The sequence below is a fragment of the Schistocerca nitens genome, chromosome 1 (assembly GCF_023898315.1).
Source record: "Schistocerca nitens isolate TAMUIC-IGC-003100 chromosome 1, iqSchNite1.1, whole genome shotgun sequence".
Taxonomy (NCBI): domain Eukaryota; kingdom Metazoa; phylum Arthropoda; class Insecta; order Orthoptera; family Acrididae; genus Schistocerca; species Schistocerca nitens.
The window spans coordinates 1,297,762,326-1,297,790,206 of record NC_064614.1 but is presented as its reverse complement, the minus strand read 5'-3'; the positions used below and the strand labels follow the sequence as shown (position 1 = coordinate 1,297,790,206).

Genomic DNA, 27,881 nt, shown 5'->3' with positions numbered 1-27,881 from the left:
TTCACCCCCCTCATGCTGAGCATATGCTCCGGCACCTCCCTTTTCCATCTCCACCTCTCCCTCCTCCTCTGCTACTTGCCCACTATTCCTCTACACATTCCACCTGTTTCATGAATCTCCCCCTCCTCCCTTGTCCATTTGCTCTCCCCCTCAGTTTGATCATCTGCTCCTCTACTCATCTCAAATTATCCCCTGCCATGCTCATTGTCACATGTAGCCACTGCAATACAGTTCAATAAAGGAGGTAGGTACTACTCCCACAATCTGCCTACCATGAGGGCACACAACATATCAGGTGCTTCAAAATCATTTATTTGCCCCTGGCATACAGGTGTAAAGCTGGTCGATAAATCAGGCTGACACTACTCCAGCAAAACATGCCTGCTATGAGGGACAGCCTATAAATCAGGGCCATTTCTCGACCCTGACACGTAGGTTGCCCTGCAAAGCAAGTTGGTTGCACAGGCTGATACTGTTCCAACAGAACATGACTGTTGCATAGGGCAGCCTATACACCAGGGGTGAGGAAAACATGTTTTGCCCATATCTCCACTCCTGTTGGAGCAACGATGTTATAAACCCCACAGTGCTGATACTCATGAAGCCTGCTGTTCCTGAGCCAAATTTTGTTGTAGTAGTCTCTTTGGAAATTGATTATCGACATACTGGAAAAATATCCACGTATTGTGAGGTGGAGCATCATTGTGCGTAAACCACATTCGTTGGCTGACTTCTAGAGATACACAATCAACTAAATGAAACAAGCCATCTCTGAGAAACAGCAGATTCGTTTATCCAGTAAGAAGTCGAGGAAAGACATAGAGGCCAGTTAGATGATCATTAACGATTCCACACCACACTTTGAGGCTGAACCTCTGTTTATATCTGTCTTGTCGCAATTCACGAAGGTTTTCATGAGCCCAGTCGCGATTGCTATGATAATTGAAAATCCCTACCGATGATGTAAAAAGCCAGCCTCATCAGTGAATCAGGTACATGCTAAGAAACGCAGAAACGCAGCACGCTGTCTTAACATGCGTCGCCTCATTTAATCCTTGCACCTGTTGAAGGCGATACGAGTACATAAGTTTCCACACTAACTGTTTCACATCCACATGTCACTGAGGCCTTCCCTTCAGGTATTCTCCTTGTACTAGCTGCTAGATCTCCACCCACAGGAAGAAGAACACATTCTTCAAGCTCACGCATTCGTACATCGCGTGGTCTTCATCTGAAATTTCCTTCGCAAATGAACTTGTGTCTCACAAGCATTGATGGTGTCGTACAAACGTTCCTGCACTGGTAACTACCTACCGGAGTTACGTTCAGCCATAAAGTTGACGTACTGAATCCGCATTCCCATCTGCCAGGCCGTAGATGTAGTGCATGTGCGTCATTTCAGACACAGAATACACAGTTATGATATGTTGGGATGGTAGTTACACTGAAACGGAACAAATGCAAATCAGACAAAAAAATGGCATGACCAACTGTAAACAATAATGTCAGTAAAAATGCACGTTGAGGTAAATTACATAACCAAGAGACACAACATGGAATTCATTTCATGCCTTTTTAACGAAACATTTTCCTACCCCTGTTCATCTTCTGTTTCTCCACTATGAGGTCTATCAATTTGTGTCATTTTTATGGCTATTTTTGTTGATATCCAACAGCATTTTCTCGATCAGTCTGATTTTTTGTGGTGTATCAATAAAAACTTCTGTAGTGAATACTGTCTATCTTCATTTGGCAACTCGGTGGATTTAACCATATGAAGATGTCATTTTAGATCGTAAAATAAAAATGGTAGCATCCATTTTCCTATTAACAGTATAACAACGTCTAGTTTGCATATGCTAATGTAATGTGCTTATCTTTTAGGTGTCAAAGCAATCTACCTTTGACAAATGTGACGTGCCGATAACAATCAATCCCAGACTATACAATGAAATTTAAGTACATTCTGTGACATACTATTCTTGAGGCATGACACATTCTTAAACTCACCGAACGGATTATACCAAAATAGACAATTTTAAAATCTTGCTCCCTTTCGGATAGATTTCTGCGGAGCCTGTGCTCGCGACCGACCATGTGGTTCTCCACCTTGCACAGGGAAAACTTGAGAATACAGCTATTTTGAGACAGAGTCTGCGGTGCTGCTGAGACGCTGCCGTTAGAGCCGGGTCGCCGACTAACGCTGTCGCAGGTACCACATGGAGCGGCGCATCTTCCAGCAGCTGCTGGAGCTCAAGAGGCTCCAGATCCGCGCGGGCCGCGCCAACGAGCATGTGCTCGTCAAGAGGCTCGTCGACGACTACCGCCGCGCCGGCCTCATCGTCGGCCTCAAGGGCTTCCACGGACCCTTCACCTTCCGCGCCTTCGAGAAGTACCTCTACGGTAAGGAGGAGCAGCCGCCGAGCCTCGTTTGTGCGAAGCGCAGCGGCCTGACGCCACAGCCGAGAGAAGAAAAAGAGTTGCCGCGTGGTTCATATAATCCACACTGCTGCAAGCTACCCTTTCTACCGTATCTTTGTATGTATTTAGTTACGAGGGCTGTTCGGAAAGAAAGGTCCGATCGGTCGCGAAATGGAAACCACTGTGAAACTGAAAAAATTTTTTATTCGCAACTGTTAGTCACACCTTCCAGCTACCTCTCTAAATAGTCGCCGCTCAGACTTAGAAATTTGTCGCGCTATTGTTCAAACTTTCCACTGTCCTCGTCACAGAAAGCAGCCGCCTGTACTTTCGGCCAATTCTCTACGCTGGTCTGCCTATCGTTGTTTGTGCCAAAATGTTGTCTTCGTAGCCAGTGTGGTTCATGTGAGCAGAGATGAACATCAGAGAGAGCGAATTAAGCGCTGTATTGTGGGTGATCAAGCACTTCCAATCGAAAACGCTGCAGGAGCGTCTTCATTGCCCAGCGGAACGTCGCTGAGAATTGTCTTGAAGAAAGAAATGCGTGACATTTATGTCACGTGGGCTGCATAGCTTCAGGCGAATCTCTCACCAGGAATTTCTACGTCATCACTTTGCGCTCTGAACTGAAAAGAGCGACGTGAAGCGATCGACAGGCACACTAAAGACACTGCCCAACACATCTGATCCAAGTTACATCGGATTTTCACAGTGGTTGCCATTTCGCACCAAATCGGACATTACTTTTCGAATTTAGTCGTTTCGCTCCCTTAGAGGGACCGGTGACTTATTCAGTCTTCTTCGTTCTCTCGCTCCTCCTGCTTCCGTGATCTTAATTTCGATTCTAATAGCAGTCCAGCTACGCCCTTACACTGCACACACTACAGCTGGACCAATCCTGCACTGTTATGTGCGAAGTTTTTCACTTATTCCAATTCCTTTGCAGTCCTCCCTGATTTCTTTCGCCCAGTTGTTCCCTGTTAAGTGTACTGTGTTCCATATCTTCTTTGTCAACGTGTTGTTGCCCATTCTCATGATGCCTCTGGCAAATGTCAGCCTTCTCTTTCGTATCGTGCTTTAAACTGGTTCAACACTCTCACACAGCTCCTGCGTTTGTCTGTGTACCCAGGCTTCAGCGTGTTCTTTCGTGCCCCAAATGTCTTTGAGATCTTTCGTTTCTCTTTCTACAGCCGGATACAAGCTCTCTTGTCCAAGGTGTTCCCCTCCGTCGCATACACACGGTGTTTCTAATTGAAGACATACACTCATGTGTAGGAAAGACAGATCACCTTGAACGACTAGAGATAGGACGTTCATATGATTAGCATTTTAGTCACCTCGGTTGAGCATGTGTCCTGTGATAAGCGACTAGTCTGGTGATCTGGCATGCCAGGGCTAAAGGCTGACAAACCTGTGACGAAGGCACATGTTCGTGCAGCAACGTCTGGTCTTGCATTGTCTTGCTGAAAAATGGCGCCGGCCGGAGCGGCCGAGCGGTTCTAGGCGCTACAGTCTGGAACTGCGCGACCACTACGGTCGCAAGTTCGAATCCTGCCTCGGGCATAGATGTCATGTTTGAAAAATGGCGTCTGAGGTACTGTGGAGCAAGGGTGTGGCAACGGGTCACAGGATGTCATCCACGTAGCTCACACTGGTCTGGACACGCGCCAGCTGTGATCTGTGGCTGTGCCCAGTAGCACCCAACATCATAAGGCCTCGAGATGGCGGTGTGTGTGTTGTGTGAATGCAGTCACTGTGATGCCGCTCCCCCTGTCTGTGGCGAAACAAAATGCGGCCATCATCTTCAAACAAACAGACCTCGGATTGGTCTGAAAACTATCTCATGCCATTCCTGTCCCCTGTAACGCCGTTCCAAACACAATTGCCGTCTAGCAAGTTTCTGCACATTCCTCAAAGATAGGCGGAGAAGCGGACTACGCACGTAACCCATGCCGTAATGAACGGCGACGGGCAGTCACCCCATATAGTTTAGGATGTGTTGCTCTGTTCCGCTGTTGGGCCACAGCTGAGGAAGACGCAGGTCTGTCCTCTCTCTCCTGGAGTGCCATTCAGATGAGCTGTCGATCTTCTCGGGAGGAGGAGGGGGGGGGGGGCGGGACGACTGGGTGGTGCGACGTCAGCGCTGATACCATGGCTAGCGGGGTCGCTGAACCCTCCCCCCTTCCTCCCTCCCCTCTCTCTCATTCGACGGCGCTCTTATCTGCGGGCACAAAGATACGAACCGGTGGTCGTCCTCTACACACTCCACACAGACTACTCACTCTCTACGACTCACTAAAATCCTCCTCTGTGTACTCCCGCGTTATCTTATTCAACACTACAATTGCTGAAATATTAAAATAGACTGCCTTTCCGTTCCACTGCTAGTTGTGATGGATTATTTATGACGAATGTAATTAGCGAATATAGGTATTGTGACGGCGCAGTTAATATGCCTAGCATCTTGAAGAGTTGCCTATATGACGTCCGTGGGTGAACACCATGTATCATTCATATTGGTCGCTTTTGTCCAATAACTACTTTCTTTCTAAGTCATCAATTACCGCAGAAAATTACTCCGTAAGAGATTACTGAGTGGAAATTGGAAAATATATCAGGAAGTTAATTCGTTTGTTTCCAAGGTTAGGAACTGTACGATGAGCAAAAGTAAACTAACTTATCTGTTTGAGAAGCTCAGTAACATTCTCATTTTCCAGAGCGGGAAGGAGCGCCTGGTCCCCGGCACGAATCCGCCCGGCGGACTTGTGTCGAGGTCCGGTGAGCCGGCCAGTCTGTGGATGGTTTTAAGGCGGTTTTCCGTCTGCCTCGGCGAATGCGGGCTGGTTCCTCTTATTCCGCCACAGCTACACTATGTCGGAGATTGCTGCGCAAAAAAGTTCTCCACGTACGCTTACAGCACCGTTACTCTACCACGCAAACATAGGGGTTACACTCGTCTGGTGTGAGACGTTCCGTGGGGGGATCCACCGGGGGCCGAACCGCACAATGACCCTGGGTTCGGTGTGGGCCGGCGGAGGGGTGAAGTGGACTGCGGTAGTCGTCGTGCGGTTGTGGACCACTGCGGCTGCGGCGGGGACGGAGCCTCTCCGTCATTTCTAGGTCCCCGGTTAACATACAACATTCTTCTTCCAGTGCAAGTCCTCCAGCGGCTCTCCCCAGAAGAAAGACGCCCGGTGCTTAACTGACGTGGCAAAAGTCGTTGGATGCCTCCTAATACCACGTCGCACCTTCTCCTGCCCAGCACGGTGCAGCAGGTCGATGTGGCATGGAACCAACAACTTCCAGAAGCCCCCACTGTAGCCGTCCATAGTTGTGAAATTGTTGGCAGTGCAGGATTTTGTGCACGAACTGACCTCTCGATTGTCTCCCATAAATGTTCAATGGGATTCGTGTCGGCTGTCTGCGTAGCCAAATCATTCGCTCGAATTATCCAGAATGTTCTTCAAACCAACCGCAAAGAACTGTGGTCTGATGACATGATCATCATTGATGGGATCATAAAGTCCATGAATGGCTGTAAATGGAACTTAGTTCCAGTACAGCACTCGTGGCTGCCGCATCGCGGTCGCGAAGTGGGGCCGAGGCAGTTCCAGATAAGTTTTATAGTCTGACGATAATTTATGGATTTGTAGTTTTAGCTTGACGATGTCCACTATGGACAAACGGTAGTTACTGTTATTCTGAAGAAGGTTGGGTTATCCCGACTGAAACCTAGGTAAATTCTAGGTAAACGGTGCAACTGAGGATGTTGATTATTAAAATTAAAATTTTAATAAATAAAACGCAGAAATAAGCCTTAGAATGTGATCTATAATTACCAATATTCATTTTCCCACATGATCCCCAGCTAATTGTATACATTCCTGCCAACGATGAACAAGTTTCCTGAAGCCATCACGGAAGAAGATGACACTCTGTTTCCGCAACCACAGCTTCACAGTTCTCTCAACGTCTTCATCAGAAGCATGATGATGTCCCATGATTGAATGGAGAAAGGCGTCATCTTCATTCTCGTAACCGAGATGAGTTCCTGGCAAATTTCAAGTCTGTGCACTTTCATTTCAGAAGTCAGCATCCGGGGTACCCATCGCGCACAGATCTTCCGATAGCCAAGCAAAGTAATGATTTGAAATGACGATTGTGCCTGCAGTTTCTCTCTTAGTGATACGGCGATCATCCTGAACAATCTGTCAATATTTTGCTTATGAAAGTCAGTGGTTGCTGTCACAGGACGTCCAACTCTTTGTTTGTCACGCAGGTCAGATGTTCCCGCCTCAACATCTTTAAACTTACTCGCCCAAGACGCACAATACACACATCAGCACAATCACTATAAACTGCTTTCATCCTCTGACGAATCTCTTTTGGGGTGACACCTTCTGCTGTCAAGAATTGAATGACTGCACGTTGATAAAATTGCATTAACCGACCGTCTGCGCAGGGTTCCATACTTCAGACTGTAACAACACAACCGTTCAGTGCTAAGGCTTCCCGCCAACTGGAGCTGTAGATAAGAGGCCACAAACAAGTCAGTACCTGCCGCACACCAATGCTGCCAACTGTTGAAGAGTTACGGAGGCGGAGGCGTTACTTTTCAGTCAACCCTCGTAGAATGAGCCATACTAGTGTTCTATATGCTTTCTCCTCTACAGATGAGCTACTTTTTCCTGAAGTTCCCCCAATAAACCACCGAAGTCGGCCATTCGCCTCCTCTACTATCGTCGTTACGTGCTCTCTCCATTCCATATCGCTCTGCAGCGCTACGTCCAGATACTGACCCAACGTGACTGTCAAGCAGCACACCAGTGACACTGTAGATGGCACTACAGAGGCACTTCCATCGGGTTGCCACATTGTCTAGCGTATTTCATAACTCCAAATGGCTCGCTTCCAGCCATTCACTGTCCAGTGCTGTACCACCTCAAACGTCGCCTAACACTGACTATAGAAAACTGTGGCTTATGTAACTCTCTACGCATAGTCATTGTGCTAGTTGGACTGCTGATAATATTTCTTTCGCCGATTTTACGCGATTTTTACAATCGCCCTTTGCAATGCTGTCGTCCCCTGTCTGTCAGTACATTAGATGTCTCTGGTCTTCGTTTAGCTGAAGCTGTTCCATCGCGTTTCCACTTAACAATGACACCAGCGACAGTCAGGCAGCTTTATGAGGGTTAGAATGTCCCTCATGGGTTTGTCACTCAGGTGACATCCAATGAGTCGCCCATGATCAAAGTCACTGAGCTCCCCTCACCACAACGTTCTGTTGCCACAGCTTCTGTACTGACAACATAATACTGCCTGCCTCGTTTCTGGATACTTTTGATCAGATAATGTACCGTCAAAAATACGCATTTTTCGTTTGGAATGATTTATATAATTGAATTGCAGTACTTCATTGACATTTGGAAAAAAATTGTCTACTCGCTGTGCTGTGTTTCTAGCGTCTCAGTCACATCGTCTTTCAGCAAACATTAATTCGAATTTGTTGTCAGTCATGTTCGTGGCAGTAAAGTCTTGTATGATCCCGAATGTATCTAATGTTACTCTCGTTTTCATTATGCATTGTGTGAGATCTTTCTTGTTACATTGGCCTGAAATGTGAATTGTAAATGTTGTAACATCATAGATGTCACGTTTATTGCAGCGTGTTCCTTTGAAATGTTGCACGAGGAAGGTATCTAGAGTGAGTATTATATGAAACTGATATGCGATGTAAGAATTAGGAGATGTGTAGGGGTTGACTCAGGCAGTAAATGGATGGATTGGGGCCTCCAATGAGGGTGGGACAGGCAGGGTGCAGTACAGTTGGTAGGAATGATAGACATTAGGGATCATGTTGGTTGGTTGATCGGTTGGTTGATTTGGGGGAGGAGACCAAACAGCGAGGTCATCAGTCTAATCGGATTGGGGAAGTATGGTGATGGAAGTCAGCTGAGCTCTTTCAACGAAACCATGCTGCCATTTCCCTGAAACAATATAAGGAAATTACCAGGTGCCAGTCTGAACCATATTCCCCCCAAATGTGGGTCTAGTGTTCCACCTCACTCGGTAGGGATCATGTCATGGCCTGGGAGAGACAGAAAGATGTGAAGTGTTAGAGCGAAATGTGCCGATATACTAGCACAGCACCCCAGGTTTTCGTGCATAGGGCTGCAGTGGGGTGTTGGGATTCAAGACTTCAATAGGCATAGGCGAAGTTGTTCTAGGTCTGCGACGAGATGCCGATCTCTTATGAGCTAGTACTGTGTATGGGAAGAAGAAAGTAGTCAGGTATGGGAAGGAGTGTGGAGTTTGGGATGATGATGATGATGATGTTTGGTTTGTGCGGCGATTAACTGCACAGTATCAGCACCCATGTAATGTCCCAATGATTACACGGTACAATTTTTTCACAATCCAATGTAGCCACCGTCATAAATGATGATGATGAAATGACAAGGACAACACAAACACCCAGTCCCCGGGTAGAGAAAAAATCCTTCAACCCAGCTGGGAATCAGACCCGGGACTCGGAGATCCGGAGGCAGCAACATTAGGGTGTTTGGGAGGAGCAGAGATCCATATGGGGATAGATAAGGTTGTGATGTAGTGACCTTGCACGGGTAGACGGATGGTCTTTGGGTCTACATAGCATCTTCAGCCTGTTTTTAGTTTCAGAATTTTGTGGGCTTTCTTTTGGAAGATTTCTAGTTAGCTTTGATAGAGTGGTTTTCCTAGGTAGTTATCTTTTTATTTCCGTGTATTGGTAGGCTTTTTTTTTTTTTGTTTGTTTGGCAAAGGTATCCGAGGTGGAAGTATCGCCTGGGTTTTTGCAGTAATCACTGAAAGGTATCATAAGTTATATTAGGATATGAAACAGCTGAGATGCAGGTACCATTTGGATGAATTAAGGACGGGGCTAGGTGGCAAGAAAAGCGGTATTGTGAGTATTCTGAATTATGTGGTACACGGGAGGGGATCGTATGTGGACGTCAGCTGTGTGTAGGGCATGCGATGGAGTCTCGAGCACACCTGGAGTCGGTCGGGAAATGCGAGAATGTGTGTGTGTGTGTGTGTCGTTTGCCGCTGTAATTTGCCCTATTAGTGTGGCCGTGCTGGTCGACTGGTAGTTCTGTGTGTCGGCAGACCAGCTGCGCACGCTGCAGTCGGCGGAGCGGCGGTTGGTGCCGAGGCTCAAGAGCAGCGACGACCTGGAGAAGCTGAGCGCCGCGCTGCGCCGCGCCAAGCTCAACAACCTGCTGCCACCGGGCGACCCGGCGCTCTGCACGCACGGCACCCACCGCTGCCACCACGCCGCCCACGCCTACACCGGCGTGCCCTGCGCCGCCTACAGTGAGTCTGTCCTCTCTCCGTCACAGCCGGCCACCTACACAGGGCGATCTTATCCGCCGTGTGCGAACTCTGGGAGCTGCTCGATGAGAGGATACGGAACAAAGAAGGTCAAATGCGTCGTGTCCATGCTAGAGACCATTTATTCAATCCTACTTTGCTGCATACCACAGTAGCATGTACTGCAAGTAGTAGGGCAACTTATGTGTCAGCTTACTCTGCATTGTTGCCCAAGTTATTCAAGATGGCGGCGATGACGTCATCGAAGATGGCGGCATGTAGACTTGGCAACAGCGCATGACGTCATCCAAGATGGCTGCATTTGGTGGGAAAATAGGCCAATTGGGCTATGTCCACTAACATAACCCTCGAGAAAAAATGGCGGGGATTTTGAATTTTGGCGGGAAAATAGACCAATTGGGCTACGACCACTAACCTAAGCTTCCAGAAAAAATAGGCATTACATTCAAATTCCAACAGGATAATGAATGCAGACCTGTTCAAATGGTTCAAATGGCTCTGAGCACTATGGGACTCAACTTCTGAGGTCATTAGTCCCCTAGAACTTAGAACTAGTAAAACCTAACTAACCTAAGGACATCACAAACATCCATGCCCGAGGCAGGATTCGAACCTGCGACCGTATCGGTCTTGCGGTTCCAGACTGCAGCACCTTTAACCGCACAGCCACTTCGGCCGGCTGCAGACCTATATTTGTCTTTATTATTATTCATTATTATTGATTACCATTTATTAACATTCAATATTATTCATTATCATTTACTACTCCAAATTCAAATTCCAGCACGATAATGGCTGCAAAGCCTTACTTTTCTTTATTATTATTCATTATTATTCATTATCATTTATTAACATTCATTATCATTCATTGTCATTTATTATCATTAATTATTATTATAGGCCTACCTCCACTAGAAAATTGTGCCAAATTCAAATTCCAACACGATAATGTCTCGAAAACTGTACTTCTATTTATTATTATCATTTGTAATTTATTCAAGATATCCGATTTTCTCGGATTTCTCGGCGAGAAAGCCATTTTCCTTACATCCATAACAAAAATGTATCAGAAGTTCAAATTACAACAATCGATCACATGTACGAACTTTCTCCGTCACTTATCGTTTTTCACTGGTAACCTATCAGAATCGCGTCAAATAATAAAGTGCACTTATACTAACCTGTCACGTCCTTTGATTTTGCAGGGGGGAAGGGACTGGTCCTTATTTCAAACAGTACCGTCATCACTCGTTCTGCAACAGAGTTAGTACACGTTCTAGAGATCGCAGTCCAGCCGCCACGAGGTCCCCAGTCCAACTGAATTAGTTCATATGGTCGCCGCCGACCCGCACCAGACCGCGCGCCACCGGCAAGCGAGCGGTGTCCTCACGTGACGGCCGTCGGATGCGTCAGTGCCCGCTGCCGGTCCAGCGGCCGCTCACGTCACAGCCTACTGCCGCCGACTCGATTCGCAGGCCCGCGTTGGTCCAGCGATGTAAACATGTTACGTGGACAGTGGAGTCCGCCCCCACCGACCAGATGGCGCCAAAGCTGTTCGCTGGACAGGTTGGAACCTGCCGATGCAGACTTCATAACGGTCGGTCGGTTGATCCAGCACCTGGTTGACAAAGAATGCCCTGCCGCACGTTTGGCGCCACAGTTTTCTCGAGAGTGTAATCCGCCATGACGTCACATCAGGTGGTGCAGCACACGTGCTCGCCGCGACGTCCCTCGCTAAGATCGCCACGAAACCACACGCCCGTACACGTGAGCTTTCGCGCGCGCCGAGCTTAGTACCTCCGCAAGTGAATGTAACAAAGTTCCCATGACTACTTAATTAAATTGATCAATTAATTAACCTCTCTGATGCGGAAAACCTAGACTGGGAATCAATATTCCACCAGTGCCACGCCCACCTGGACTCGGAATGAAATAGTTAAAGCCCCTACCGACCATCACGGCCCCTTACCGACCCATGTTCGTCGGCTAACATGTACTAATGTGTAGTGCCGTTCACTAACGCGCACCAACCTACATTAACATATAACACATTTTTTTCTATACAAATAAGCCAAGTTTGAATTCTGATGGTCAGTTCGTGTTTCGCTACCAACACAAGAAAATTGTGGCAAACGAAGCCACTAACGTAAGTGACCTGTGATGACTCAAAATCGTCGCCCTTGCCTCTCTCACACACCACGAGCGCGAGACCGCCCACGTCACAGCGTGGACCTTTATACTCGCGTCGGACATACTCCTCTGTAAATATTCTAGCTAAACTATGACCCAAATACTGTTGTTTAATCCACACGGTCTAGGACATGGCCAGAGCCCACCCCCAGTACCTAAGCCGCGAACATCGCGCGCCCCACCTGTAGTTAACCGCTGAGAGACGGAGATATGCTGCAATCACATCCCTCGCGCTCTCGTAGCTACTTGCCACGGCAATTCGATCTAACAAAACCTCCAAGTAGAAAAAATAAAACCACCTCGAACTCTCTCATATTCTAATCGTCCCACAAATACTTAACGTATATTTTACGTAGGCATCGAGTATATCTATCACTCTCAAACATAAGACACTCGCCCTGACGGACCTGGTGTCGTGTTGCACAGTCGGCAGACACGCAAACAGCTCCTAATTTCAGTGCACAATATCAAACTGCTCCTAAATAATGCAGTACACATAACTGTTAACACCATCAGCACTCATAATCTGTCCAAATAACGCATAGCAAAATAACTCAACAGACGCACGCATTGAACCTTTCCCACACTAAGTCACGCGTCCGACAGCTCTCAATTCCCTCAAAAGTCTCTGTTCGACCCCTCAAACATGACTTGATGACAGCCGCATTCACACTTAACACCTGATAAATTCATATCACCTAGACGCCGAACATGACTATCCAAGCCAGGCCGCGCGCGTCGTCTGTCACCGTCCTAGCTCAGTGCGGTCCAACACACATGTTAAGGCCGCATTCCATTGCTTGCCGGCCTATTTGCGACACATCTCCACCTTCACGTCTGTTGTCAGAATAGCCGAGAGCGAGTTCACACACACACACACCGTGCACGCACATCACAGTGCTGCCTTCCCCTCACAATCTAAAACGATCATCATACTATGTAAAAAAAATAATAATAATAAATAAGAGCCCAGTCAACCTCTCCAAAATTGTATATTGCCCCCCAGAAATAGTTAATGCTCGCTTTCGTGTTTTCTCAGCTTATTTGTAAATTCAAATTCTTACCCTAACAGAACTTGTTTACGTAAATAACACTGAATGCGCTCCTAACCTCCTACCCTTCCAGCTCTCAACATACGCAAATGTTCTCAATCCTCCTATATCCCAGAACAACCGATTAATCATTCTTATTCCTTATTATCGAATTTACAGGTCTAATTTACCAAGGACCCGTTATCGAAGTACCATACTGCTTTTCTTTCTGTGGCTTTCTGTGCTTACTTTTACAGAGATCGCTAAATTACCTCCACAGCCCCCTCAATCTACACACACACACACACACACACACACACACATACACACACGGTCAACCTCTCTACTCATCCCATAACATAAGTAATACTAACTTTACAATCCATTATACAGGGTGTTACAAAAAGGTACGGCCAAACTTTCAGGAAACATTCCTCACACACAAATAAAGAAAAGATGTTATGTGGACATGTGTCCGGAAACGCTTGATTTCCATGTTAGAGCTCATTTTAGTTTCGTCAGTATGTGCTGTACTTCCTCGATTCACCGGCAGTTGGCCCAATTGAAGGAAGGTGATGTTGACTTCGGTGCTTGTGTTGACATGCGACTCGTTGCTCTACAGTACTAGCATCAAGCACATCAGTACGTAGTATCGACAGGTTAGTCTTCATGACGAACGTGGTTTTGCAGTCAGTGCAATGTTTGCAAATGCGGAGTCGGCAGATGCCCATTTGATGTATGGCGCGGTACGTTTGTATCGAGTCAGATTTCCAGAACGAAGTTGTCCCGACAGGAAGACGTTCGAAGCAATTGATCGGCGTCTGAGGGAGCACGGAACATTCCAGCCTATGACTCGCGACTGGGGAAGACCTAGAACGACGAGGACACCTGCAATGGACGAGACAATTCTTCGTGCAGTTGACGATAACCCTAATGTCAGCGTCAGAGAAGTTGCTGCTGTACAAGGTAACGTTGACCACGTCACTGTATGGAGAGTGGTACGGGAGAACCAGTTGTTTCCGTACCATGTACAGCGTGTGCAGGCACTATCAGCAGCTGATTAGCCTCCACGGGTACGCTTCTGCGAATGGTTCACCCAACAACGTGTCAATCCTCATTTCAGTGCAAATGTTCTCTTTACGCATGAGGCTTCATTCCAAATTGTAAATTTTCACAATCAACATGTGTGGGCTGACGAGAATCCGCACGCAATTGTGCCTTTACAAGTACGACACAACATGTGGTTCATGCACCATGGAGCTCCTGCACATTTCAGTCGAAGTGTTCGTACGCTTCTCAACAACAGATTCGGTGACCGATGGATTGGTAGAGGCGGACCAATTCCATGGCCTCCACGCTCTCCTGACCACAACCCTCTTGTCTTTCATTTATGGGGGCATTTGAAAGCTCTTGTCTACGCAACCCCGGTACCAAATGTAGAGACTCTTCGTGCTCGTATTGTGGACGGCTGTGATACAATACGCCATTCTCCAGGGCTGCATCAGCGCATCAGGGATTCTATGCGATGGAGGGTGGATGCATGTATCCTCGCTAACGGAGGACATTTTGAACATATCCTGTAACAAAATGTTTGAAGTCACGCGGTACGTTCTGTTGCTGTGTATTTCCATTCCATGAATAATGTGATTTGAAGAGAAGTAATAAAATGAGCTCTAACATGGAAAATAAGCGTTTCCCGACACATGGGCACGTAACATATTTTCTTTCTTAGTGTGTGAGGAATGTTTCCTGAAAGTTTGGCCGTAGCTTTTTGTAACACCCTGTATACAAACCCTACACAATGTAAGCCACAGTAACTTTACAATACCGACTATATGCCCCAACGCGCTCCATTCCCAAGGAAGCGCTGTGAACCTACTCTTTCTTTCTGCACACGTGACACTCAGCGGTAATCAACCCTTCTACACCAACGGACAGAAGTCCCTCTCATAATTCTTCCACAATTTCGGCGATCGCTTCCCCTCAACACAAATGCGTTACTTTCTCTTCTTCCTTGCCTGCTCGCTTTTTTTATACAAACATCTCCTGACTCATAGACTACAAGAACACACCAATATTTTTCGAAGCACAGCATCCTGTAAACCACTGAGTAACTAGAAACAAACAGAGCAAAAAATGATATTCGTACTCTCGAATAGCGAAGTCGTTGATGTCATTATACTTACAGTTAAATGTTACGATCGCGGTCTCAATTGTCATTCGACAATGAGCTAAGTATCGGAAATACACTCTCCTGACCCCTGTTACTCTGGAAATATCTCTACCGTCCTTACCACTTCCTCTCTACTCATCACATAACATAAACAATATTAACTTTACAATGCAATATATACAAACGCTACACAATGTAAACCACATTAGCTTTACAGTACAGTATACACACATTGACACAAAACAGTGCACTTATCCAGTATATCTCCACAGCAAGCGAAAAAAAAATTTCCTATTCCTACAGCGTCTATATACCCCAATGCTCTCCAATCCTAGGAAAGCACCGTCAACCTGCTCTTTCTCTCTACACGCCGAACACTCAGAGCTAATCTTCCCTCTTACATCAGCAGACCTAAGTCATCCTCAGAACTCTTTTTACAAATTCAGTGTCGTCCCCCCTCAGCACAAACGCTTTACTGTCTCTCCTTCCTTGTCTGTTCGCTTTTTCTACAAACAACCTGAGACTCATAGACTGCAAGAACACATGTACTTTCTCCACAATATTGCACGATTTTAGCTGTACTTCTCAATATCATGCACTAGGCTACACCCTACCGATCACTAGTTCATCATACTTCCCAAGATATAGACTTCAAATTAATTCTCTACAAACGCCGAACTTCATCTATCTGCAGCATGCTGTAAACCACTGACTAACTAGAAACAAACATACGCAAAATGATATTTCCACTCTCGAATACCGGTCTCAGTCATGTAACATATTCGAGATCTTGGCTACAATTTACACGTCAACTAAGGTTTGTCCCAGGTCTAGAGAACAGACAAGCGTGTATCCAACACACCACAATCGATCTTCACTCAACTAAATAAAGGAAGCAAATGTGCAGAAGTAGAAAAAGACCTCAATTTAGGTTATCCGACATTTATTTACATGTCCTAATGATACAGTCGTAGATGAGTCGCGTCATCCACTCGCTCAGTCCTTCAACACACACTTTCACAGACCTTGTTCTACTTATATGCCACCCACCCCATTATAATAATTTTGTACAAGCATTTATGCCCCCCACACACAACCCTGCTCAATAGAACATAATAATTCCTTTTTCCACAGATAGTCGTAATCGGTGAACAATTAAATGTACTTAATTACGCATACATGTAGTCAAATAAGCAAATACTTTTACCTACATACACACCCCTCTCACCAAGGATAGGGCATTTAATATTATATACATAAACACTGACCAATGATAACAATATTCCGACTCCCACCTTGTCCTTGTAATAAAGATAAAATTCATTTTGCTATACGGTACAAAATAGCCATTTTACATCAATGCACCCACAGTCGACCCAAGTCGCCCTCAGAACAGTTCAGCTAATTCGAGAGTCTTTTCCCGTTGGCAAAAACGCGTCACTCTTACTGATCAGAGCCTGCTCCCTTTTATACAGTAATCTCCAGACTCGCGTATTAGAAGACCAAAAATATTTTTAATGTAATATTATAAATTTCACCTCGTACTCGTCGACATTAAGCGCAGTCCTAGTACTTTAGCGCGCCATAGACCTCTGACTAGCTAGAATTCCTGCCCTGCACAGACATTAACATGGACTGATGCACGGCATCTCACAGGAAACTATACCTTTCGCCTTGTAAAACACATTCTTACAGTCGATAGTATAACATTGAGTGATTTTAAATAAAGGACAGCCACAACACAAGGAAACTAGAAGAGCCTGGTGGAGCTGTGGCGACTTTCCAAACTACCCCCCGAAAGTGATTGACGGCCTCTACATTTAAACTCATACGTCGCAGTGACCCAACAGTTGATAACTCCGCCTTCCATCCCTAGTGATCGTTCATTTTGCACACAAGTACAGGATCACCGTTTTCGGTGCTAGCAACCCCAGAAGTTGCGGTCCATCAACCAAAATTTCTCACCCAACTCATACACGCATTGTAACTTAATCATTATGTGGTACCCAATGCACGGATGGTATGGATAAGACACCACAGATCTACTGTAATATTACCCATCACAACTGACATAGCGAAAAATTTTACAGCAAGTCCAACACTGGCCAATCATGTGACAGCATGTTTTCATAATTTAAGTATCATAGCTAAACCATACCTCGTCTACTTTGCAAGTATCATTGCGAGCATTGATAGGTGACTGCTCAGTACGTCCATTCACACTTAATTCTCGAACACATAAAAACGATCCAAGTATACCAGACAACGCGCATAGTACTCGATCAATCTCTCTCCGTATGGCGGTCACAGAGCAATCTCGCCCTCCTACGGTAAAAGACCGTCCTCACCTCGGCATTGACCAGCCTACCCCGCAACATCGCTACCCAATTAATCCTCAACCGAGCAGACGAATATAGCTACGCTTCACCTCTCTTGACTGAATAGAGGTTTCCTAGTCCTAACCCCTCCAAGTGCACCACATTTCTCGAGATGTAACCAAGTCTTGGAGCTTAGCACAACATATCGATCTATAGTAACAGATCTCAAAGTGCCTTAATTTAATAGCATTCAGTTAAGAAGAACAAGAATGCAGTGATATTTATACGCATCGTAGTTGGACACATTTTGACGTAACTCATCCAATGTATCCAATGTATTATGTGTAAAGTATTGTAGCTGCATACGACTAGAACGCAGGCTATATCACGTGACTAAAACATCCAGATAGAAGGCTGGGAAAAAAATCTACCTTCAACAACTTGTCTCTCTCTACAATAAATGAGTCAACGTTTAAATCGTACCTAGTTACAGCTCTGTCTCAATCGATAATCCCGTACACTCTCTGTTATCCTTTAACACAGAGGTGAGTAAGTTTAGACGTGAATGATTCTCTGTCCTCATCAAAAGCAACCGCACTGAGTTAGGACGGTGACAGACGACGCGCGCGGCCTGGCTTGGATAGTCATGTTCGGCGTCCAGGTGATATGAATTTATCAGGTGTTAAGTGTGAATGCGGCTGTCATCAAGTCATGTTTGAGGGGTCGAACAGAGACTTTTGAGGGAATTGAGAGCTGTCGGACGCGTGACTTAGTGTGGGAAAGGTTCAATGCATGCGTCTGTTGAGTTATTTTGCTATGCGTTATTTGGGCAGATTACGAGTACTGACGATGTTTACTGTTATGTGTACTGCATTATTTAGGAGCAGTTTGATATTGTGCACTGAAATTAGGAGCTGTTTTGTGTCTGCCGGCTGTGCAACATGACACCAGGTCCGTCAGGGCGAGTGTCTTATGTTTGAGAGTCATAGATATACTGGATGCCTACGTAAAATGTACGTTATGTATTTGTGGGACGATATAGAATATGAGAGAGTTCGAGGTGGTTTTATTTTTTCTACTTGGAGGTTTTGTTAGATCGAATTGCCGTGGCAAGTAGCTACGAGAGCGCGAGGGATGTGATTGCAGCATATCTCCGTCTCTCAGCGGTTAACTACAGGTGGGGCGCGCGATGTTCGCGGCTTAGGTACTGGGGGTGGGCTCTGGCCATGTCCTAGACCGTGTGGATTAAACAACAGTATTTGGGTCATAGTTTAGCTAGAATATTTACAGAGGAGTATGTCCGACGCGAGTATAAAGGTCCACGCTGTGACGTGGGCGGTCTCGCGCTCGTGGTGTGTGAGAGAGGCAAGGGCGACGATTTTGAGTCATCACAGGTCACTTACGTTAGTGGCTTCGTTTGCCACAATTTTCTTGTGTTGGTAGCGAAACACGAACTGACCATCAGAATTCAAACTTGGCTTATTTGTATAGAAAAAAATGTGTTATATGTTAATGTAGGTTGGTGCGCGTTAGTAAACGGCACTACATGTTAGCCGACGAACATGGGTCGGTAAGGGGCCGTGATGGTCGGTAGGGGCTTTAACTATTTCATTCCGAGTCCAGGTGGGCGTGGCACTGGTGGAATATTGATTCCCAGTCTAGGTTTTCCGCATCAGAGAGGTTAATTAATTGATCAATTTAATTAAGTAGTCATGGGAACTTTGTTACATTCACTTGCGGAGGTACTAAGCTCGGCGCGCGCGAAAGCTCACGTGTACGGGCGTGTGGTTTCGTGGCGATCTTAGCGAGGGACGTCGCGGCGAGCACGTGTGCTGCACCACCTGATGTGACGTCATGGCGGATTACACTCTCGAGAAAACTGTGGCGCCAAACGTGCGGCAGGGCATTCTTTGTCAACCAGGTGCTGGATCAACCGACCGACCGTTATGAAGTCTGCATCGGCAGGTTCCAACCTGTCCAGCGAACAGCTTTGGCGCCAACTGGTCGGTGGGGGCGGACTCCACTGTCCACGTAACATGTTTACATCGCTGGGCCAACGCGGGCCTGCGAATCGAGTCGGCGGCAGTAGGCTGTGACGTGAGCGGCCGCTGGACCGGCAGCGGGCACTGACGCATCCGACGGCCGTCACGTGAGGACACCGCTCGCTTGCCGGTGGCGCGCGGTCCGGTGCGGGTCGGCGGCGACCATATGAACTAATTCAGTTGGACTGGGGACCTCGTGGCGGCTGGACTGCGATCTCTAGAATGTGTACTAACTCTGTTGCAGAACGAGTGATGACGGTACTGTTTGAAATAAGGACCAGTCCCTTCCCCCCTGCAAAATCAAAGGACGTGACTTAGGTTAGTATAAGTGCACTTTATTATTTGACGCGATTCTGATAGGTTACCAGTGAAAAACGATAAGTGACGGAGAAAGTTCGTACATGTGATCGATTGTTGTAATTTGAACTTGTGATAGATTTTTGTTATGGATGTAAGGAAAATGGCTTTCTCGCCGAGAAAACCGAGAAAATCGGATATCTTGAATAAATAATAAATGATAATAATAAGTAGAAGTATAGTTTTCGAGACGTTATCGTGTTGGAAATTGAGTTTGGCGCAATTTTCTAGTGGAGGTAGACCTATGGTAATAAATAATACTAATAATAATAAAAGATAATAAATGACAATGAATGTTAATAAATTATAACGAATAATAATGAATAATAATAAAGAAAAGTAAGGTTATGCAGCCTTATCGTGCTGGAATTTGAATTTGGATGGAATTTTCTAGTGGACGCAGGTCAATAATAATAAACGATAATAAATGATAATAAATGATAATGAATGATAATGAATGTTAATAAATGATAATCAATAAATTGAATAATAATAAAGACAAGTACAGTTTTGCATGCATTATCCTGTTGGAATATGCATTTCGCGCGTATTTTTTCTGGAGGCTTAGGATAGTGGACGTAGCCCAATTGGTCTATTTTCCTGCCTAAGTTCAAAATCCCCGCCATTTTCTCTCGAGGGTTAGGTTAGTAGGCAATGCGCAATTGGCCTGTTTTCCTGCCTAAAGCCGCCATCATCGATGACGTCATGCTCTGTTGCCAAGTCTACATGCCGCCATCTTGGATGATGTCATCGCCACCATCTTGAATAAATTTGGCAACAATGCAGAGTGAGCTGACACATACGTTGCCCTACTACTACAGCAGTAGTGCAAGTTGATATGCCAACTGGTTCCTTTTATGATGAAGGGACTGAAGAAATGTATGACGCGATAAGATAAATTATTCAGATAGTGAAAGGAGATGAAAATTCATAGTCATGGGGGAGTGGAATTCGATAGTTGGAAAAGGAAGAGAAGCAAAAGTTGTAGGTGAATATGGACTGGGAGTAAGGAATGAAGAGTAAACCGCCTGATAGAATTTTGCACAGAACGTAACTTAATGATGGCTAACACTTGGTTAAGGAATCATGGAAAGAGGGTTGTATGTGCGGAAGAGGCCTGGGGACACTGGGAGGTTTAGATAGATTAAATAATGGTATGACGGCGATTGGGAACCAGATGTTAATTGTAGGATATTTCCACAATTTATTGGTTATGAAATATACATTAAAACTGAAAAAACTGCAAAGAGGTGGGCGTTTAAGGAGATGGGACTCGAAAGAAGCAGAGGTTGTAGAAAGCTTCAGGAAGAGCATTAGGGAACGATTGACAAGGGCGGAGGAAAGAAATACACTAGAAGAAGAACTGGTAGCTTTGAGAGATGAAATAGTGAAGGCAGCAGAGGATCAAGTAGGTGAAAAAACGAGGGCTAGCAGAAATCGTTGGGTAACACAAGAGATATTGAATTCAGTTGATGAAAGGAGAAAATATAAAAATGCAGTAAATGAAGCAGACGAAAAGGAATACAAACGTCTCAAAAATGAGATCGACAGGAAGTGCAAAATGGCTAAGCAGACATGGCTAGAGGGCAAATATAAGTATCTAGAAACATATATCAATAGGCGTAAGATACATACTACCTACAGGTAAATCAAAGAGAGCTGTAGAGAAAAAGGGAACCACCTGTAGGAATATAAAGAGCTAAGATGGAAAACCAGTCCTAAGCAAAGAAGGGAAAGCAGAAAGGTGGAAGGAATATATAGACGGTCTGTAAAAGGGCGATGTACTTGAGGGCAATATTATGGAAATGGAAGGGGACCTAGATGAAGATGAAGTTGGAGATATGATACTGCGTGAAGAATTTGACAGAGCACTGAAAGACCTAAGTCGAAACAAGGCTCCAGGAGTAGACAACATTCCATTAGAACTACTGACAGCCTTGGGAGAGCCAGCCGTGACAAAACTCTAACATCTGTTGAGCAAGATGTTTGAGTCAGGAGAAACACCCTCAGACTTCGAGAACATTATAATTCCAATAGTAAAGAAATCAGGTGTTGACAAGTGTGAAAATTACCGAACTGTCAGTTTAATAAGTCACGGCTGCCAAACACTAACGCGAATTCTTTACAGACGAATGGAAATAGTGGTACCAGCCGACCTCGGGAAACATCAGTTTGGATTGCGTAGAAATGTTGGAACACGCGAGGCAATACCGACCCTACGACTGCCGGCCGCAGTGGCCGAGCCGTTCTAAGCGCTTCAGCCCGGAACCGTGCTGCTGCTCCAGTCGCAGGTTAGAATCCTGCCTCGGGCATGGATGTGTGTGATGTCCTTAGGTTAGTTAGGTTTAAGTAGTTCTAAGTCTAGGGGACTGATGACCTCAGATGTTAAGTCCCATAGTGCTTGGAGCCATTTGAACCATTTTTTGACCCTACGACTTATCTTAGAAGATAGGTTAAGGGAAGGCAAACCTACGTTTCTAGCATTTGTAGACTTAGGGAAAGCTTTTGATAATGTTGACTGGAATACTCTCTTGCAAATACTGAAGATGGCAGGGGTAAAACACAGGGACCGAAAGGCTATTTACAATTTGTACAGAAACCAGGTGGCAGTTATAAGAATCGAGGGGCATGAAAGGGAAGCAGTGGTTGAGAAAGGAGTGAGACAGGGTTGTAGCCTCTCCCCGACGTTATTCAGTCTGTATATTGAGCAAGCAGTAAAGGGGACAAAAGAAAAATTTGAAGTAGGAATTAAAATCCAGGAAGAAGAAATACATACTTTGAGGTTTGCCGATTACGTTGTAACTCTGTCAGAGACAGCAAAAGACCTGGAATGGCAGTTCAACGAAATGGGCAGTGTCTTGAAAGGAGGATATAGGATGAACATCAACAAAAGAAAAACGAGGATAATGGAATGTAGTCGAATTAAGTCGGATGATACTGAGGGAATTAGATTAGGAAATGAGACACTTGAAGTAGTAAAGGAGTTTTGCTATTTGGGGAGCAAAATAACTGATGATGGTCGGAGTGGAGAAGATATGAAATGTAGACTGGCAATGGCAAGGAAAGCGTTTCCGAGGAAGAGAAATTTGTTAACATCGAGTATAGATTTAAGTGTCAGGAAGTCGTTTCTGAAAGTATTTGTATGGAAGTGAAACATGGACGATAAATAGTTTGGACAAGAAGAGAGTAGAAGCATTCGAAATGTGGTGCTACAGAAGAATTCTGAAGATTAGATGGGTAGATCACGTAACTAAAGAGAAGGTATTGCATAGAATTGGAGAGAAGAGAAATTTGTGGCACAGGTTGACTAGAAGAAGGAATCGGTTGGTAGGACACGCTCTGAGGCATCAAGGGATCACCAATTTAGTATTGGAGTGCAGCGTGGAGGGTAAAAATCGTAGAGGGAGATCAAGAGATGAATGCACTAAGCAGATTCAGAATGATGTAGGTTGCAGTAGTTACTCGGGGACGAAGAAGCTTGCACGGGATAGAGTATCATGGAGAGGTGCATCAAACCAGTCTCTGGACTGAAGACCACAACAACAACAACAACAACAACAACAACAACTTTGCTACAAGGACTGCCGTCTAATACGTTCACATCAGCCAGTGTGCTTCCGCACAGTGTCAAAGGCAGTGGGAATACGTTGCTCAAATGTCGCCACATCTGGAATGTGCTCTGCATACACGATACTTTTGAGATGGCCCCATAATGAAGAATAACACGGGTTGAGATCCATCGAACGAACAGGCCTTGCAACTAGGTCCCTTTGTCCGATTCACCAAGAAGGAAAGACACAACTGCGATGCATCCAGACGCTAACGGTGAAGAGGGCTGGAGCACCGTCGTGTAGCATCCACATAACCTTTCGAATCATCAATGCCACTTCTTCCAGCAGGTGAGGTGAAGTCATCCGGAAGAAACGGTGATAGCTCCAGCCTGTTAGGCGACGTGGAAGAAAGACTGGTCCCAAAATATAGTCGCCAGTTATCCCGGCCCACACATTTCGGCTGCACCGATGCTGGTGATTCGCTCGCTGTCACCACACCGTGGGGGTTCTGCATACTATCCCACAGATGACTGTTGTGAAAGTTCAAAATACCACTCCGTGTAAAGGTGGCCTCCGGATATAAAAATGATCTAGTAGTAAGCATCGGATGCCCTTTAAGGCTATTCACAGGTGATGCAGCTGTCTATTCCAAACGAGCAACGCCAGAAGATAGTAAGAATTTGCAGAACGACCTGCAGAGAATTGATGAATGATTCAGGCTCTGGCAGTTGACCCTGAACGTAAATAAATGTAACATATTGCGCATACATAGGAAAAGAAATCCACTACTGTATATCTGCACTATTGATGACAATCAGCTGGAGACAGCGTCTGCCGTAAAATATCTAGACGTAGCTATCCAGAGCGACCTTAAGTGTAATGACCACATAAAACAGATAGACTCAGATTCATCGGAAGAATCTTAAGGAAATGTAACTCATCCACGAAAGAAGTGGCTTATAAGGAGGTGCTTGTTCGCCCGATTGTTGAGTATTGTTCATCTAACTGGGACCCCTATCAGGTAGGACTGATAGAGGATATAGATTCAATGAATAGCTGGCGAGAGAGCGTTACAGAGATACTAAACAAACTCCACTGGCAGACGTTAAAAGAGAAGCGTTGTGTATCACGGAGAGATTTACTATTGAAATTTCGGGACAGCATTTTTCAGCAGGAGTCGGACAACATATTACTTCCCCCCCCCCCCCCCCCCCACATACATCTCGCGTATTGACCACGAGGAGAAAATTCGAGAAATTAGAGTCAATACAGAGAGTTACCGACAATCATTCTTCCCACGGACTATTCGCGATTGGAACAGGATTGGAGGGATCAGATTGTGGTACTGAAAGTACCCTCCGCCACACACCATTAGATGGCTTGTGGAATATGATGTAGATGTAGATGACACAGAGCCCAGAAACGTTGTTGCGTGGTGTAGAAACCAGTGACAAAACTGCTCCCGACGAGGAAATCTGTCGCTAGTAAGCCCTGCACACGCTATAAGTGATAAGAGTAGCAACAACTGTCACAAAGAATATTCCACACGGATGTCTGGCTTACCCCGTACTGGCGGGCCAATTGCCTGGTGCTGACACAGCGGTCGCCTTCCACATTTTCCTCCAAGTCTGGTGTCCGAACGTTTCGGGTACATCCTTCATGATTTCCTGCTTCCTGAAACGACCCTGTCTCAGACAAAACGGCGAAACACTGTTGCAAACATTGAACGCTGAGGTGTTTGTCGGCGGGGATAGATCTCGTGATCCAACCGTGTTGCCCGCCGCCCGTTGCCATTTGCCTTTCCGTGTCGGCAAGCTCTCCATTCGAATACGGAACCACTGTGTACTGTGTACACGGTGAGTCAGCAAGAGAGGTGAATCGGACACAACATTACCAATTATTATGGCAAGAGAGGGCGCTAGCGCATGACGTATGAGGAACGGTTCCACCCTCTAGCAGGAAATCATGCATACCGCTGCGTGGTACAGCGCGTGTTACACCGCTGGCTCTGTAACAAAGTATGATTGAATAAATGGTCTCTAGCATGGAAACCACTCATTTCCGGACATAAGTTCATTACACCTATTTTGTTCCGTATCCTCACATCGATCACAACTTAGTACACGGTTGAAAAAATCACCCTGTATAAACACCCCAGGCGCCGCCGTATTAGATGCCAATTGCATACTTCATGTTTTGCAAGGTCATGTCGAGTGGTACTGATTGTCTACTAGTACAGAATTGTATAGCTTTGTTTGTTATACGAAGGGTCCCACATAAAGGCGGTACGCCACACGTACTTGTTAATCGTCTCTGGTCGAACTGCGTGTGAAGCGGGTACAGTGTCTCGGAAGTTGGCTACACTGCATTTTATCGGAAAGTTGAGGGCAGTTGTACGTTCGTGTGTCAATTATTCTGAGAAGCTAGTACTGTTGAGTTATTACAGGAATGGGGCAGTTTGCATTAGAACAGTGAACTGATATAGTAGAATGTTACATAAAGAAAGGCTCCATCGAGGAATGTTAAGAAATGTTCGAAGCGAAGTACTCCGGTAGAAAACTCCTCGCGACCAGTACAGTTCAAGATCTGTACAGGAAACGGATGGCTGCAGGATCCGTTTGGAATGTGCAGAGGAAAAGGCTTACGACGGTGAGGGCCCTTGAAACTACAGGAAGAAGTCCCGTGGGCATTACGAGAAGTCCCTGCAAGTCAGTAAGGAGTTTGTTGCAGTAGGCTGGTGTAGCTTGTACAACGTGTACTGAAACACCTATCGTGTGAGTGTGGTGCAAAACTGAAATTTGAGGACCAAGAAGTTCATTATTGTAACTGGCTGTTAATATCAATTACTAACAGCTACTTGAACCCCTCGCTTTACTTCATATCAGATGAGGCGTGGTTTCATTTGTAGTTCCAGTCGCAGGACAACCTACGTATCTTGCATGAAGAAACTCTCCACTCAGAGAAGACAGGCGTTTAGTGTGCGTTGATCGGCATGCACATTAGTGGCTCCATATTTTTCTATTACACCTTAAACAGTACCAGATATCTAGAGATCTTTGACTCTTTCCATGCACAGTTAACAGATGCAGAAAAGCTGTATATAGTATTCCAACAAGAAGGAGCAACCGTTCATACATCGACCAAAGTACGGCCCACATCACCAACGTGTTCCCTGAAGACAGACTTGTCAGTAGAGACCTCTGGCCCCCTCGGTCCCCGGACTTAACATCGCGTGATTTTTATGTATGGGGCACACTAAAAAGCAAAGTGTATTTTGACAATCCTCGCACAACAGAAATCTTCAACGGAGCATTACTACAGAAATTAACAATATCACGCACGACGAATTACAGCATGTTGTTGGTAACATCGTCACACGAAATCAGCGATGCCTGGATGCCCACGGCTACAACTGCCAGAATCTCTAATAAACAGGCAACTGCGTATTTCTTTAGTATCTCTATTATTTATTCGTTTTTAGTTCGTTCAATGTTACTTGAAGTTTCGGCGTGAGGTGTACCTGTTTTTATGTTGGACGCCCCGTACAACAGCATTTGCTGCTGTTAATGGCGATTTTTCTTTATTTCTTGCCCGCACAACGTGTTTCAGGAAATAATTCCAAAAAGATGTGCGTTTTTCCTGTACTATGGCTTATCGAGCGTGATGTTTGCAGTGCGCGAGCTGATACGTCATTCTGATGACTTTAATGTAAGCACGCGCATTTGTGTGGCTACTGGCGACTTTCGTTATAATTTTACTTACAGTTATTACACGTTTCACTTGAATGACATTTTGTGCATTTCATGCTAGAGAAGTTCTGTCTTACGCATTTATCAAAGAGACATTTTTTATAGATTGTTGGTATTTTTAAAGAGAGCAAGCAATAGTAGACATAGATATAAATAAATAATTTATTACGTGATTCGAAGGCTTAATTATCGTTGCGTTTGAAAGAATTCCAGATATGTGGGCTAAGAGTTTTTCGTTCTTGTGTAGCTTTCGGCAGTTCTAATAAGACGGCACTATCATGGGTCGTGTCACATTGAGTTGGGATTTTTATTTCTCCAAAAAGAGCAATTACCAGAACATCGAAGATAAGAAGAGCACGTATAATTATATTATGTATACCACCACTTGTTCACAGCTTATACAGGTTACCCACCTTTGTGTTGGCTAGTAATTTTTCAGAGGAATTCAGCAGTAAAAATTAGGAGTAGCTTGAAGAGTTTATACGCATAAATAGCCCTTATGCTTATTGTAGTTGTTATTTAACAAGTAATTTTACTCTGGACAAACGATACACTGAGCTGCATCAAATGCAGTCGAGAGATGCACTTTAATAAAGCCGTCTGCCTGAGATCCAACATGCCTGTCAAAATCTGGAAAATACGATGTAGAAATTTGGCATACACGACAGTTACGTA

The 27,881-nt window shown here is 45.3% G+C and overlaps 1 protein-coding gene across 1 annotated transcript in view; it reads left to right on the top strand.

Annotated features, from left to right (window-relative positions):
* The window catches only part of LOC126234270 (uncharacterized), a 178,796-nt gene that overhangs the window by 134,528 nt on the left and 16,387 nt on the right, over positions 1–27,881 (top strand). Inside the window, exons 15-16 of the mRNA XM_049942965.1 lie at positions 2,213–2,403; positions 9,571–9,777. Of these exons, the coding sequence (XP_049798922.1) occupies positions 2,213–2,403; positions 9,571–9,777 (398 nt within the window). The remainder of the gene's footprint in view (positions 1–2,212; positions 2,404–9,570; positions 9,778–27,881) is intronic.